The following is a 16730-nucleotide window of genomic DNA, read 5'->3' on the forward strand; positions in this document are numbered from 1 at the left end:
AAAGTTTTACCTCATTTAATTGAGGTATTTTCCATGTTTGAACATATGTCCATAGAAAAAATCTTCAATTCCTTATAGTTGACATAACAAAGTAGGTGATTGTTAATTTGGTGGATCAGAATAAAGCCTGGGTAAGCAACAAGACGGGGGCTTTCCCGGGCAGGGCGACGTTGATTGTAACTTTGCAAACCTTGGGAGAGGGGACGTAGGGGTTTGCCGCAACTGGGGCGTATGCCAAAATATAAAAATCAACAAAAATATTTAAAAATCCTGTAACAACAAACGAATTTGCGCACACACATATGAAATGTGTGGTAGCATAATATGTAAAATATGTTGCAGTTTGAAAAAGTAACTATTGAAATTAGTTGATAAAGTATGCCTGCGCCGGTGACGTACTAGGCCTACTGTAATGTATGATGAAATGCCTTTGTTACATTTCTGGCTCAGTATTTAACAAAATTGCAATAGGCCAATGCTATAAGCTAAAAATAAAATTACATTTGTAAGCAGTATAAAATACTGACAAATAAATGTGATAGAGAAGTGTTAACTTAAAAAATTGGTGATTGTGTTCAAAATGTTGACATTGTTTCTAGCAAAGTCCATGCACCAAATATTTTGTTGAGTTAAAGATAAACAATAAAAACACTTTAGCAACGACTCGCCAATAGAAAAGCATGTAAAAGGTAACCTTATCCTATAATATAATCAAACGACCCCCAAAAGCAAAAGGATAGTTTATTGAAGTTTCTGGCACAAAATACAAAAGAATAGAAAAAAGAGGCATTAAATACAAAAGATGAATTCAACTGTTTCGTACAAAAAGTAAACATGGTTTTATTTCAGTAAATACGTGATTAAAGTTTTCTAACCCTTAAACACGAGCATGCTCTTATAAAACAAACATTAGTAATGCACAATTCATGGGGACATTCCTGGTCTTGCATTAATCTAATCACTATTCAATCTTCATTATTTCTACCCACAAAAAACACAATGAAAGAGCAACAGAAATGTACAGTAAAGGTTGGTAGACCAAAGAACAACATCGAAGGTCACTAAATATAGAAGTAACTCTGACAACTTAAATTAACCTACAGAACTTTTTTCTACAACGCAAGGTAGCTTCAAAGGACTACAGATTTGAAACGTAAACTAGGCTCTTTGGCATGAAGTAAACATTTGGTTGTTGAATTAAATTTGTGTATTGTTTCACAATGTAGTTTAGGCAACATTTTATCGTTTTACTTTTAGCAAAAAGCCACAGAGTTGTTTTTAGTAAAATGTGCTTTATAGAATGTAGAAAAAAAAAGAATTCACATTTGGAATGTACGATATAAGCACCACAACATGTCAAAAAAACCTTACATCACCAATGCAATGAAATGCAAAACAGTTCGCGTTCAAAAGTAACAATACAAAAGCCACAATGAAGAGTTTGAAAAAGCGGAAGCACACTATAGTCTCAACTTAATTTTAGTATTCTGATATTAATGATTCAACGACGGAAGTGTAGGGTTAAAGATTCCACAGCCCCTTTGTCATTCCTATGCAGTCTGAAATGTAGAAGTTCTGCTTAACTACAAGCACGCACAGAAATACAATGCATGTATGGCTTAAGTTTATGATATGATAACACGAGTAAAAACAACAACTGACATCTTTGCCATACATAAACAATTTGCCCAATTGATACTGCCACACTATACAACCAAAAAAGTTGTTTTGGGGGTATTTCTTCAGTCATTTTCAAATAATGCACCGTTACTCTAAAACTAACTTTTCCCCACACCAGTTTTGTTATTACTACTTCTCAGGAAAATCTTAGAGAGAAATCACATAAGTTTACTGCCACGACGTGTATCGCCGTATAGTTTATTCAGGAATGTGATACTTACAGGACATAATGGGAGGAACCATCGACATTCATAACGTTAGGTGTGTCGCAGGAGAGAACACCTCGAATTATCAACCCCCCAACCACATTGTCGTCGAAACCCGAACATTTGCATTCAACGTGATGAATAGCGCCAGCTTTTGACTCGGTGGAATTAGGTGTAGCGCCCTTTGGTGTCGACAAACTGCACAAAAAGTAGAATACGTTAAAGCAGGCATAAGAAAGCACTAATTTGATATTTGATATTTATTTAATTTCCCGTATTTTTCGTTGGATTATCTTTGTTCGTATTTTGCTCATAGTTATTAACAAACCCAAAATAAAAACAATAGAGCATCAAAAAAGCAGAACTAATATTGAAAGCGTTATACCGAATCAGTCGGTCACCAAGCATTCCCACATATGGCAAGGGGTAGGAAGACGCTACAGGGCTGATCCTAATATCGTATTTATGTTCTTTTATGTTCTAAACAGGAACCAACGGGCATTTTTTTACAGCAAATAAACGTGAAGTGTATGTTACATGCGTATGTCCGGGAACACAAATAAAAGAACCAAAAGGCACGTCAATAAATTTTTCAAAATTGACTACGAATTATAAAACGAGCAACCCTAAATCGCTCTGCTAGGCGTTTCTAACTTAACAGTGTGTAACAAAATTAGGTTGTACACTTACAAAATCTTGGTTGGGTCTCTTCGTGAAAACTGGACGAAAATGCAGTTGCTGCTAGCTTGAGAACAACCAATAACCAAAGGCTTCAGCACCTGGTTGTAATCCTTACCACTGATATCTTCTACAAAAATAAATTTGGGGATTAAACTGGCTGGAGGAATTAGAAGTCAGGTCAAATTGTTGTTGCTTTTTTATGGACCAGTTTGTACAAGCAACGAAAGTTGATGTTTTAAATGCAGTTTAAACGGAAATTTAGAACAATTAAGTCTATGAAAACTAAGTATGAAATTATTAAACTGTTGATGACCATGGTGCTCCATATAGTGGTTACATAGTTTTTGTTGCTTTACGGTTTTTACTCATCAAATTTTTAGTTTAAAACTCACTTAGTATTTCGTGAAATGCCCTTCCTGCGTCATCTTCCACAGGCACTGGAGAATAGCTTATATCTGATTCATGAAAAGAATCGGAAAGACCTTCTACATTTTCTACAAATATAAGCAACATAATTTTCAATTTTTATATTTTACCTGCATTCTAATTGGTAGTTAGTTAAGACATAAATGAATAGCTGGTATCAGCCCTGAAGCGTCGGTGCAGACCAGCAATCACAGCACACTCGTGTAGAAATCATAGTACGCCAGGCCTATTAAAGACGTCATACCGAATCAGCCGGTCACCAAGCATTTACCATGTGGCAAGGCGCAGGCTAGAAAAATGCTTGGTGACCGGGTGATTCGCTACAACGTCTTCACTAGGCCTGGCGTACTATGATTTCTAAACGGTAATTAGGTTACCGATGTGTAGCAAGTTTTTTTGCACAATATACTAACTTACCATCTATGGATGACCCGAAGTGTTGAAAATCTTCGTCGGATGAGTTGTAGACAAAATCTCCGCCGTCAGATGTACTGCATGAAATAACCCAGTAAAATTATTAATATAACTCATTACAGTTTACCACACCAAGCTTTCAAACCCAATGAAATTCTAGATGAATGCTTAGTGGGCATTAGGTGGCGATGCGGAGACCTTTTTGAATGTAACAAACGCATGCAAAACACCGACAAGTTTATAGAAGACATTGACAGGGTTCCCGCGCAATTTTTGTTTACAGATTCCATGACTTTTCCAAAACTTTTCAAGAAAAAAAACCGAATTTCTATAACCTTAATCGAAAAAAATCGAGCAATTCCCATAGTAAAACTAGAAAAAAGACTTTGGTATATGTAGCCAATTTAACTTGCAACGAATATATAAACGTTACGTAATTTGAAATTCCTATCTCTATCTGGCATTTTCAGGCGCCAAATTCCATACTTTTTCAAGGACTTTTGCAAAAGTTGGCTTTTTTTAAAACTTTTCCAGGCCTTAAAGATACAAATCTAAATTCCATAACCTTTCAGCGATGCTCGGTACCGAGTACCCGTATTCTGGCTCGGCTCGGCCTATCCTTAAGTAGTTACGTTTATGCACATTGAAATTAAATTAACATCCTTCAAAAACAAACGTATATTGGCGCATCAAGCCTGTACTTAAAAATTGAAATATGTGTTAAGTTCACCTACCCATTACATAAGCCGTCGGTTCCGTTCTGTTCTAGATCCAGTATTAAATCTCGTTGAGGATCCGGTGTTGGGGAAGCTGATGGCGTTACCTCCTGAGCCTTTGTTTGCTCCAAAAGCTTCTTAACCGTAATTTTAGTTGTTACAATGGGTTTTGTGACGCCGTTTGTCTGCTTCTTTGGACTTTTATCTGCAAGTAAATGAATAAATTGCAAAATGTCAAATACGGGTTTAAAACAGTCGCAGGTAGTGCACTAATGTAAAGCTGAATTTATTTTATTTTGAAGATTTATTTTATTTTGAAGTGTTAGGCGTCAACTGGTAAACACAGAGACAGATCATATTCCAATAAATAACACAATAAAAAAGATACAGATATGTTTAATGGAATGTAAATTATTTGTTGATCAAACGAAACATGAAAAAGTAGTTGAAACGCAAACAAAAAAATACTTGACATGAAAATGTCAGCCCCAAAATTTCTCTTGTTGGTGTAATGTTTTCAAAAACTTACATATTTACGCTCAACAAACACGGGGTCAAATTGAGAAGGTAAAGTGAATCTTTAGTGCAATTAAAAGGTCATTTCTGTCATACAATACAAAGGGCAACACACAACACACCTTGCTTTATAGAAGGGGGTTCACCTCTGCTACTAGTGCTTGCTGAGCTCAAGCTATCAGTTTTACTATGCCTCCGTTGCTGTTGCGAAGTAGAAGGCGGCACAGCGTTCTCCTCGTACCTGAATAAAAATCAACAAAGTCGAGTTGCAGTCGATGACAACAAACACATGCGGTTTCGGGAAAATTGGGTAGAGCTACTAACACAGGAACTCACAACACGCCGGTTTCGGAATTTCCGGTAAGTGGCGCAACGGACCATAGGCGTTCACGGTGACAGAATTGCCACTTGCCAGCAAGTCAGCAAGTTGCAAAATGCTAAAAGTTTAACAAATTTTACTTACTTCCACACTTTGCTTGCTCTGTACTTTGACGTACCCATGAAACCTTGAGTTACATCTATTACATACCGCACCTATGACACAAAAATCAATGATAGTTGGTCAAAATTAAGTACAAGACATATAAACTATAAGTTTGCTAATGGTATAAATTACTGCTCAATCTTGGTTTAACAAAAACTAGCCAGAAGCAGTTTGATACGCGACCAAGTTCTGTTGAGTTAAAACACACGAAATACTTGAAAGATATTAACACTACAAGAATGGATAAAGTTTACGTGCCAATATATGAAGCCCAATTTATTAAGTTATAATAAGCGAAAAAATCGGTGTTTAATATTTTAAGTGTTTAACTTTTTACAGCATTATACATGACAAACCAAAAGAAAAGTCCTTTCTTAGACGTGTACATGTATGAAATCAACATGACTACCCTTAGAACGTACCTTCGCGCCCGGTTTAAGTTCTGTAGTAAGATTCCAGCTATCGTTGTCAATGAGACCACTTCCTTTTTCGTACGTAAATTTGTTAAAGTAAATGTTATCTTCTTGACCCTGGCAACCATCCCACACAATAAAACCGAAATTGCTCTGAAGTTTTGCATGAACAGTTCCAATTCCCTCTGAAATAAAAACATGTGATAATAGTTTTTTGTCTTTTAGCGATTAGATTATAAGTATGCTACAAATACAATCGACTTTTGGTTTTAGACAAGCAAAACGTGTGCTGGAATATATCAATGCTTTTTTGTTATTCCAAAACACCCCTCTCATTAAACGTACGGTTTGATTATAAGAAATATTGATATATCCCCGTTTCCTTCCACCAAAGCATTGCTTTTTAAACCTTTCAAGCACGCCGAGCAACTTTAATATGGTGGGTGAGGTTGTTTTTTGTTACAAACAATATAAATATGAGTTTTCAAAAGTCGTTATGCACCCTCACATTAAGTCCTAAAACACCAGTGAACTTTTGAATTTTAAAATAGCGGATGTTTCACGGCACACTTGAAAATCTCTCACGGCACATACGGTAGTTTGAGAATCACTACACTAAAGCAATATGCTATGAACCGAATTGGCATCAAGAAAATCAAAATTTTGCTCAATGTCCAACCAACCAACAGAAAATCCGCAACAAAAACAGCAAATGTTTACCTGCTGGAGGAGCAGCATGTTCCACTTTGGCAGCAGATTTACTGGTTTCTTCGTTGCTGGATGTTGACGGACTCACCCCAAACCTTAATAACAAGAGGATGACTAATGTGTTATTAGCAATTTACTATATTCCTGCAAGAGCATTATTTAATGCTTTTTTGTACGTAAAGCTATGCCAAAAACGAACCAAACATTTGCTTTGAGGTATTTTTTGCAAAAACGAAAACCAAGTAACAATATAGTCTTACTTTTTAACCCATTGAGCCCTGTACTTCGACTTGATGCCGTTGTTCGGTGATTTGTAGTCGAGTTTGTATTCAACCTGAAAAGGGATATAAAATGAAAAAAGTCTGAAAACATATGACATAATACACTCATCAACACAAAGTTTAGAACGTAACATTGTCATCAACGGAGTAAAAAAAGTATTCAAAACAGATTACTTCTGCTGACAGAAGAGTTGGCGCCCTGCATGTAACGTCGACACATAGAAGAAGTTTATGGTTGCTATAGTTGAGCCCAAATAGGTTTAGCAAAAAGCTTTTCATTCTGTGGCAATCGGTTTAATTTTAGCAAACAACGAGGCTACTTTGAACGTAAATTTACCACTAATTACATGCGTTTTTTACTAAAAAGTCTCAAAAACTAGGTTGATTGCCCAAATTTAGGTGAACGCTTCGGCCCTAACTTTTTCTAATAGCATGTATGCACAACTTGCAACAGTTAGCCTAGCTTTACGGCCAAAGCAACATAATATACGCCCTGGCGCCGTAACACTTTGTTAGAGATTAAAAGTTACAGCCTATCAGTAGCGACAAAATTGTACTAACTACGTTAAATGGGCGCATTTGATTTACCTTTGTTCCAATAGGAAGTTCTTGTGTGAGTTCGCCACAATGTCTGAGGTTCATCCCTTCTAAGTAACACATCCGGTGAAAATAAATATTATCGGTAAAATCCTTAGCACCTTTCCACACTATAAAGCCAAATTCTTTGTGCAAGTTGTGATGGACAACACCTGTTCCATCTGCAATAAAGGAAAAATGTTTGTTTATTTTTGCCAAGCTTATTGACTGGCCCAATAGCCTAATAAGCAACAATAGTTTCGTCAGCATGTTTGATTCAAGGAATATGTCGCTAAAAATAATTTCTTATCAGTGCTTTGTCAAAGTTTCAACACTTTTTGATGCCCACAAACCCTTAAAAATTACAGTTTACCAAATTCATGCCCCACAAAAACCAATAAATAAATGGACCAACGACAAGTCAATCCAGTACATAGTTCTCTCAGGAATTCCACTACAAGGTTCTTGAGTGGACTACAGTAATTTATCTAAAATTGGTCGTTGTAGTTATGTAACCATGTCTTTTCTATATGCATAGTTTTAAATTTACACCTCCTCTTCTTGTGGCAGAAGCTTAAGAAAATAATTTTCTTACATTCTGGACATGCGCCGTTTTTCTTCTGTGAACTCTCAGTGACTTTCTTTGTTGTTCCACTCGGTCCAGGGGAGGCTGCGGGTTTATAAGGAATCTTCTGCTTTTTATGAACATTCAGATTGTTCCACGACCTAACACGACACACATAAACAAATTCGGTAAAATTTTTGCTGATTTCAGAATAGGTAATAATTAAACCCTCGCTACAGTATAAGCTGGAAATGAGTTAAACTGTACGGCTTGTGACCTTAATATGAACATAGCCAAACAGACAAGCACACTAGTTGTAAATTCTGTGGGACATCAAACAGTTTACAATTGAATGGCTAACATTAAACACCAACGTTAAAAATTTAACAGTACATTTTTTTTCAACGAGTAAATCGGCTACATTTTTTAACAGTTAGTGTCTAAAACGCTGCAAAAACCATACGCGTTTGAACTGAGTTGGCTGCTGGATCGTGGCGAATGCAGAGCAGGAAACTCGTCGGCTTGAAGGGAAGCAGATCTGATGAACAAAAACAAGTTGAGACAAAAATTACAAATGTTAATCTATGTGACAACAATGCTTTGAGTTTGACTAGAGAAATTCAGAATTTACACTTAACTGACAAACATTTTCGCTAAACTGTGAAAACAATCAAGTCAAATATCTAATGTCCGACCGATTTTGATCAAAAATTGTTGATAACAATAACAAACAAAAATGGAAACACAGTTTTCGGTAAATCCTGATCTTCGTCAAATTGGGACAAAACTTGAGGTACAAATGATTTGTAATGTGGTAAGACTTGAACTAATCGACATCGGTTGATCCGGATTTTCGCCTAATCCGGATAAATTTTTTGGCCTAACGGGAGGATTAACCGAGGTTTGTTGCAGTTTAATTCAAAATTTGGACGTTTTAGTAAAGCTCTATTAATGTGCATTTCATTCGCTCAGAAGTAACTCATGACAATGGTGATTTTCCGGCCACAAAACCAGACAGCACGTAATTGAGGTGAATTCCCTAAAACGAAACCGCCCTCTTTACCGGACGGATGTATTTGAGTGTATTGTTTCGATCGATGTCGCAATGGCAAAAACCCAAAGGTTATTGTACAAGGGGGGCGTCTCGAACGGTAAACATAGAGCAGGCGCTATTGCGACAGGCAACGATTACAAAGAAATATGTATTGTATGCGGTCGTAATAATAAAGAGGGCGCTACATACCAAATGGGCAATTGGGTTGGGCTACATGATATGTCTGGTACAGAAATTTGAACGTGTGTCTCTTTAAACAAGTAATATAAGCAATTTGGTATACTGTTTTGAAAATATTTATTACTTGAAAACATGAAGCTTTTTTTTCCTTTGTTTATCGTGAACTGTACTACTCGCATCCAGTGTTATTTACCTTGATAAAGTCGACCTGTATAGGACGTCGAAGCGTTGGTAAAAAAATACAAATACAATTCATCTATAAAGTTGAAAACATGAAATCTGATACTAATAAACTTCTGCCAATGTGCCAGGTTTAATAATTATCATTACCTTTCGCTTAAAGGGGACGTTTTAAAATTTAACAGCTGTTATAGCGGTGCTACAAAAAACTTTCAGAAACACTAGTATAAGTTATTGCGCTACGATTGTCATTTGTAAACATTACAACAAAATATAATGCAACATCGACTGGTTCAGTATTAACACAGACATTTACGATTAAGGCAAGTTTGTTGATTAGATTAGTGACACGGCCAATACGTCATATTCGGATGATGTGTGACGCGGCCAATACGTCATATTCGGATGATTAGTCACATATACATCATAATGCGTGGTCAACTGTTATCCAACAAGACAATTTAACAACAGTCGTTAGCCGTGATGTTGACTTGAAACTGTATATGTTTTTAAAGCACCGTCTATATTTAGCCACGGGGAATGCTAAAGGCTCATGTGCCTTCGTCAGGTGATATTGCTAAGGAACGCATCCACCGTGAAAACAAAAGAATTACGCGTACAAAAGTCAACGAGCGGTCCTGTGGGCTAGGCTTCTTATTACGCGAATAAACATTGTGTTTTGTTTCCCAATACCCCTAAGGTAGATTCTCCTGACCATGATGGTGTAATTCACATATCACAATGGCGATACTCACGACATGTCAGATGATTCCGAAGTGGTATAGACTCGTCCAATGCCGCTTGCTGCTGGGCCTGGACCTGGACCGAGGGCTAGAGTTTCGCTTGTTATCTTTTCTACAGTTACCGCTCGCCATTTTGACCTTTGATGTTCGGCCCGTGTTGCTCGTACTCGCACTCTAGAACCAAACATAGTGTTGTTTTAATACTTTCACCAAGCGAAATAAACTCTCAACACCACGCAACAAACCGTAACAATTTGTAGTGTGTTGTAACATAATTATAAGCAGGGCAACCAGCAACTGAGCATTGCCGTTACACTTTCTGCTTACCAAGAAAATCTATGCTTAGAGTAAACTGGTGTGTGGCAATAATGTTTACCTCATATGTTTAAGTGGCATTGATTACATGCGGGGAGTTTGTATGTATGCCAAGACAAACACAAACTTCACATACAAGAGGGGAATGTTGCATGCAAGTACACATGTCTAGTTTAAGTGCTATTGAGTTTTTAAAGTGATGTTGCACTTTACCACTACATACCACAGTCATAGATTGTTGTCTGCAACAATAATCCTATTCAAGAACAACATTTACACTACATTGGTATTTTCAACCTTTATATACTGGTCAAAGACAAGAATGAAGAATTCACTAACAACTAAATGGCCACCAAAGTAGCAGAAATATAAAAAAAAATGTCTGGAAGCTTTTTCTTGAGTATAACTTACAAGTCTAAAGCCCCTTGTTGCATGTAACCATGAAAACACATGCATGAATTACTTTGCAAAAAGGCTACTAAACATACTTCCTAAATAAACTCTCTACATCATCTATCAGTATTTAGTAAACTTCATCTGTTTTAAGTTTTTATGCCAGTGGCTCTGCCAACATTTGACAGGAAATCATTTTGTAAAATTAGAAAATTCAAGAATGAACTGCTGCACAGTAAATCATGCTTAACTAAAGTATACTTTTATGTTTTCTATAATGTAAATGAACATATACGTTCAGTACCTGAATGCGGTTAGGTTATATGATATGGTTGGCATTCAACTCATTTAAAAACAAGAAATGATAGGTTTTGAAAGTTCAAAGTTCAGACAGAAGACAAAAGAACAATGCAATAAAATGCAAGGTTTTGATACAAGGACAGGTTGTGTATGTGGTTTTGCAGTAAACAAATATGTTTAACTGTGAATGTAAGAAAAAATCCTTGTGTATATTTGTTTGGCAAAATTTCTGACGTAATTAGGCAGCCATTAGCTTGGAATGAAGTGAATATACAGTCTAGAGGTTTGTCTACTCAAGGTTAAGGTGGGAGAAAAACTTCTGTTTCTTATTCAATTAAGCAAGATGTTTCAACTTGTAAGGTGCTTTGCAACAGTTGGATAAAACTGAATAACATGTATGACTATTTAACATTTAAAGGCTTACCTGTCACCATGTGTAAAAAAATTTGGCAAAAGTTCAGTGGGGTCGAGATTGCATGATTGCTGGTTGAAGAAAATATTGTCATTAAATGCAAGGTCATCCCCGTCTGGTTGAATAAATCCAAAATAGGAGTTAAGGTGTTGTCCGAGCACTGTACCTAAGAATGAAAAGCAGAATAGTAATGCATTTTATAACAAAAACCTAACACTGTTAGGAAAAATGTTTTAAGCTATATTGTCCTGACTTATCAACAAAAAAGCAAAAAAAAGTATAGAATATGCAGTATGTCAATACAAACATAACCTGATTCCTAATTTTATTTGTATTGTGTTGTACTCAATTCACACCCGCACAAAAATGTGATAATTTTCCAAAAAAACATAGCACTGGGTAAAGTGGTATACAATCAATCACAAAACACTGTATAAAGTACTATTGTGGAAAATAAGCTGCTGACAGGGCACACTGTTTTGCCCTATGGTGTCTCATCTGTGGAGCTGGTGACAAGACAGGGCCTAAAGTTTTTTCGGAGCGACAAGCTGAAAAGCCATGCCATACCAAATCTGTTGGATACCACAACTGTAATAAACCATAAAGGAAACTGTTTTTTCTGCAGCCAAATTGTGAGCACTAATAGTAAAAAGGAGCAGAAGCCACTTGGTGTTATAATGACTAGACTCGTTTTCCAAAACATATAAATCATCAAAATTGATTAAAATCTATGATGGCCAAAAACTTTGGTACACACCAACATTATAGTACCTTATAGGTTGTTATACAAGAATCAGAAAACACAACACTACATGAAAGTTGACCAGCTGCTAAAATAGATCATGTAATAAATTTTGGCTTACCATCACATTCAATACTTCCATCTGGGTGTCTAACTATGGTTGTTTCTTTCTGAGGAGAAGTAAATTCAAATCCTAAACACAGTAACATACAAATTATTGTCAAATTTATAGAGCTCTTCTGGCAATTGTATTTTTATTTCGACATTTCGATGTCCTATACAGGTCACCTTCATCAGCAATAGCTTACACACACGCCTTGCCATATGGTGGTGAATGCTTGGTGACCGGCTGATTCGGTATAGCGCCTTCAATGGCCCTGGCATACTGTGATTTACACACACAAATTATCATAACTATTGTTAGCAAAATATTTTTCAAAAATAATTTTGTTTAGGTACACAATTTACGGTTTTAAAGAATCTCACGAGAAACAAACAAGCCAGTATAATTGCATAAAACGTGACATGCCAACAGCAACTTCTGTCATTCTCAGAAAAAAATTATCAAATAATTTTGTTTAGGATAAAAAAAGCATGTCTGTGGGCAATGTTTTGTTTCAATATTAATATCTTTCCCGACTTACCCCTGCTTTGCTGTCGACCATATGAAACTTGAAGGTGGACTCTCTTTTCCTGTTTACGTTCAGATTTGTTCCTCATATTTGGATGAGCGCTTACTTTATGAGCCTGCAAAACCAAAACACAAACATTGACTGTACACATGTGCTCTTGCAACTAGTTCGTGCACAATTTCTGCAATAAGTTAACCATGGCAAAAAAACATACAGTTAAAGCATGTAAACAACAGTGTCATCTAGATCCTAATTAAGAGTCTCATCTACATCCTAATTAACTGTGACAGGAAACATTGTAAAGTTCATGGCATGATTTGGCAACCTATTTGAATTTAATTGCAACACAACTTGAGTTTCTCGCCAGCTTTGTCCAAACAAGCTGATTTAGGCTCTGGTTTGGTGTGATCAAAGCAAAAGGTAAGAATAAATAAGCTCTCTTGAAAGTCTTGGCTGATTAAAATCAGATTAGACATGTTGATTTTTGAAAGGTGGTACAATATAACCAATCCTAGTGGTGTTCTGTACCATTGAGTCTTAACCTAAACAAACCTGTAAATCCAATTCATCTCTAAACGCGGAATTCATATTTAGGCGACAATCTGGTGCATCACAGGGAAAGTGCTCCTCTTCAAAATGGTCCCAGAGGCCTTCTAGATCACTGCAATCCATAACAGATAGCATTCTCACGTTAGTTTCCAACCAATTTCAAAAAATAGATTAATTGTATGTAAGTGGCCATAGATTTTAAACGCTGGTTTGTTACACTTTTTAAAACTTACATGTAAAAGATATTGTCAGCATTATCACACAATTTGCATGTAATGTGGTTCATATTAAGGTGACGATAAAGCTCATCACGATCCAAATACCGCTGGTTGCAAAACCTGAAAGAAAAATACTACCTTTACAAAAGTTATTTCAAAATCATTCAAATCAAACCCAAGTGGAAGAAGACAAATAAACACCATGTTGACAAAAAAGTTTACATTTGATTTACTTGGATTATTTTAAAATATGGTTGTGATAAGCTCTAAAATACACCAATAAACACACTTACTGGCAAAGTGGGTGACCCTTATGTGCACTGCCATCCCCAGCATCTCCTTGTTGTTCATGTAAAGCTAACTCCTCTCGTGAGTACGAAATTCTCTCATGTGTAAAGGTCTGTTTGTTAAAAAGCATGACAGTTCACTACATTATATTAATTTGAATATAAATTAGGTAAGTGCATTATGTTTAGGTTTATTACCATGAACAGTTATGTTCAATTATACACCTACCTTGCATTGCTTGACACAAATTTTGCAAAAATATTCGCCATGTTTTTCTTTGAGATGCTTTTCCAATCTATCAAACTCGTCAAAGGTAGAGTTGCAGTTTGGACAGGGATGCTCTAACAGTTTTCTGTAAAGTGTTTCATTAATATTACAATTATCACCAAGAAAAACTACATTATATGTACCACATAGAATTGCTTACTTGTGACTTGCATACATTTTACGTGTTTCAAAATAAATTCCATATTTTTGCTCCTTATTAAGACAAGAAAGATCAATAGAACTGAACTGCCGAAGTGATGTTGTGTATATCACCTAAATGATAGAATAGTTAGAAAATGGAATTGGCCTAATTAACATTACATGCTAGAAACAAGAAATGTTTTCCAAAAATGCATCTCAAGCATAGTAAAGCACATGTATTGGCAGCAACATGCAACCAGTTTACCTTTGGAAGTTCAGCACGACAAGCAGGACAATGTTTATCCAGACACAGGACTCTTAGCTTCGTACAGCACCTGAAAAATCAAACCTGTTCATAATCTTTCTTCCAAAACTGTGCAGTAACACAAAAACAAAACTTGAAACAATTTTATGCACTTACTTAAAGCAAATGGGATGAAAACACAACCCATATGCAAAGATAGTGATATCATCAGAACACACCATACATGTGGGATTGTTCTTCAGCTCTTTTACTACATGCATAATAAATAGTGTTAAAATGGTCAAAAAATAAGGGTTTGTTGTATATATCGTAGATTTGGTGGGTGGTGCAAATCAAAACTAGAAAATACAGGCATACTTCTTTAAAACCAATATAATATGAAAGGTGATGTTACAAAGTATGGCATGTGATTGATTTGTATGACTTGTTTCAATCCCACCCACACAATAGTCTAAATTTACCTTGCATAGTCATAAGCTGAATTCGTAAATCACAGTCACAATCTACCAATTACTGTTTATACAAATATATATTTCAACCCTATTTTTAACCCATTATGTTCAATAGGATTTAATTCAAGCAAAACACAAGTATTACAAAATGGTTATAATTTCTTACTTATGCTAATAATTGCAGAGTCTGCTGGGGCATCTGGTTGATTGGATTTTATGACAGGTTTGGGTACTGTTACTTCTGGTTCACTTTGTGTAGCACGGATTGAAATACCTTCTGTACTTAACAAATGAACCCTCTCATCTATTATAGCAAACTTATTTGGATTCCTGTGGATAAACTTTTCAAATCCACCGATTTTCTGCAAAAAAACACAAATGCATTTTTGTTGGTGTAGTTTATATGTATACTACTGCAATTTACCACAACAGCATAAGTAGTTTAACTTAGGACTGATAACAGTTGTGATTGTATATATTACCTGGATATACTTCCTGTTCTTCTTTGATAACTTGGTCATGTAACTCCCAAGTGAGTTTAGATACAAAGAATTATCTTGTTCTCGCAGAAGGCGAGCAGTTACAAATTCAATGATTTCGGTTTCAATAGATCCCATAGCAACAATTTGGGAATAAGATGGGTTGATTTGAAGATCTTGGTGTCTAGTATTTTTCTAGAACAAAAAAATGTAATATGGCATCACTTTACTTTGGTACACAATCCACAGTTTGTGTACCAAAGTTCAGTTGTGTACACAATCAAACTGCAACAAAGAACAGACAAGCCAAAATAATTGAGTAGAACATAATGATTTAAGATTTCAAAATTGCGGTTTTAAAAAACGCAAGCAGGCAGTGAAAAGTGTGGAGCATTAATTACATGTATAAATTATTGAAATTGTGCATTATAATTCCTGAATCATAACTTAACTTATCAAACTCTGCTTTTTTTGTCATGTATTTATCACCAAATACTACTAACTGGGGAAACTAATTCCCAATGTCAAAATTCAAGACTGTCTACGCCTTAGGTCATATTTTTTAAATGACACAAAAATGCCCGCAACACTAATTTCCAAACAACTCAACCTGGGGCTTATGCTGGGGAATCACCTATTGGTTTTTTCAGCAGGTAGGTGACGCCATTGTTCAATACGCACCTAAACAAAAGAGTGCATCACGCGATGTTAATATGTTGCGGCACGTATAGCTTATTGAATACGGATTTTCGTGATAGTTTGATTTACCTGTACTTTTTTATTATAATTTAAGACACAACTAATTTTGCTGCAACAAAAGGCCTTTTGCAATAAGTTAATTAATCTAAATCGTAGTTTAAACTTTAAACCGCCATTACCAAACTTGCATGATTTAGTCCCACCGAATTTTCGGACACGCTAAACTGCACGTCCATTTGTTTTCTTGCACTGTGACACAAATGCCTGCTCTTGCTGATCAAAAAACATTCCTCACATCATATTTAAAAGTTGATCAAAATGTCTTCTTGCCATATAGTATAATCAGACTCCGAGTCCAGGGTGCCAGGGTTATTTATAAGTGCGACATATGACCTACAAACCGCCGGCATGCCTTCATTATAGTCGCGTCGCAGCAGTAGCCCATTTCTTGTTGTCTTCCGAGAATTACAGTCACACCGGTGGTTTCCGCCACATAATTAAATAATATTCGCCGATATTATCGAAGCTTCGGCGTTTTTTTTAGTATTACTGCGACAAACCCTTAGCAGTAAACTAAAGTTTAGGCTGTTGTTTCAGTAGTGAAAAAAGGACTGGTAACAATGAATCAAAGTGATGTCACGAGCAGAAGGCTTTCCATTTTTGTCTGGTGATCATTTCTGGGCAAAAATTATTTAAATTTTAATTTGTGCTTGTAACAATAAATCTGGAAAGTAACCAGCAAGCAACACACTGTT

The 16730-nt window shown here is 36.0% G+C and overlaps 1 protein-coding gene across 1 annotated transcript; it reads right to left on the reverse strand.

The window, feature by feature from the left end:
* Positions 1-723: 723 nt before the first annotated feature.
* Positions 724-15909, reverse strand: LOC145220475 (uncharacterized). Its single transcript, XM_080087682.1, has 28 exons — positions 15887-15909; positions 15280-15471; positions 14964-15159; positions 14502-14595; positions 14346-14415; positions 14100-14212; positions 13901-14024; positions 13678-13784; positions 13400-13504; positions 13170-13278; positions 12630-12732; positions 12107-12178; positions 11256-11409; positions 9836-9997; positions 8130-8204; positions 7697-7827; positions 7114-7283; positions 6505-6578; positions 6257-6339; positions 5546-5721; positions 5103-5173; positions 4762-4880; positions 4142-4328; positions 3411-3484; positions 2960-3061; positions 2577-2694; positions 1902-2084; positions 724-1559 (listed from the first exon to the last, which is right to left on the reverse strand). The coding sequence occupies exons 2-28, from the start codon at positions 15412-15414 to the stop codon at positions 1502-1504; spliced, it is 3165 nt and encodes a 1054-aa protein (XP_079943808.1). The 5' UTR covers positions 15415-15471; positions 15887-15909; the 3' UTR covers positions 724-1501.
* Between the last annotated feature and the right edge of the window lie 821 nt (positions 15910-16730).

Source organism: Phallusia mammillata, chromosome 3, assembly GCF_965637545.1.
Source record: "Phallusia mammillata chromosome 3, kaPhaMamm4.hap1.1, whole genome shotgun sequence".
In the NCBI taxonomy this organism is placed as follows: Eukaryota; Metazoa; Chordata; class Ascidiacea; order Phlebobranchia; family Ascidiidae; genus Phallusia; species Phallusia mammillata.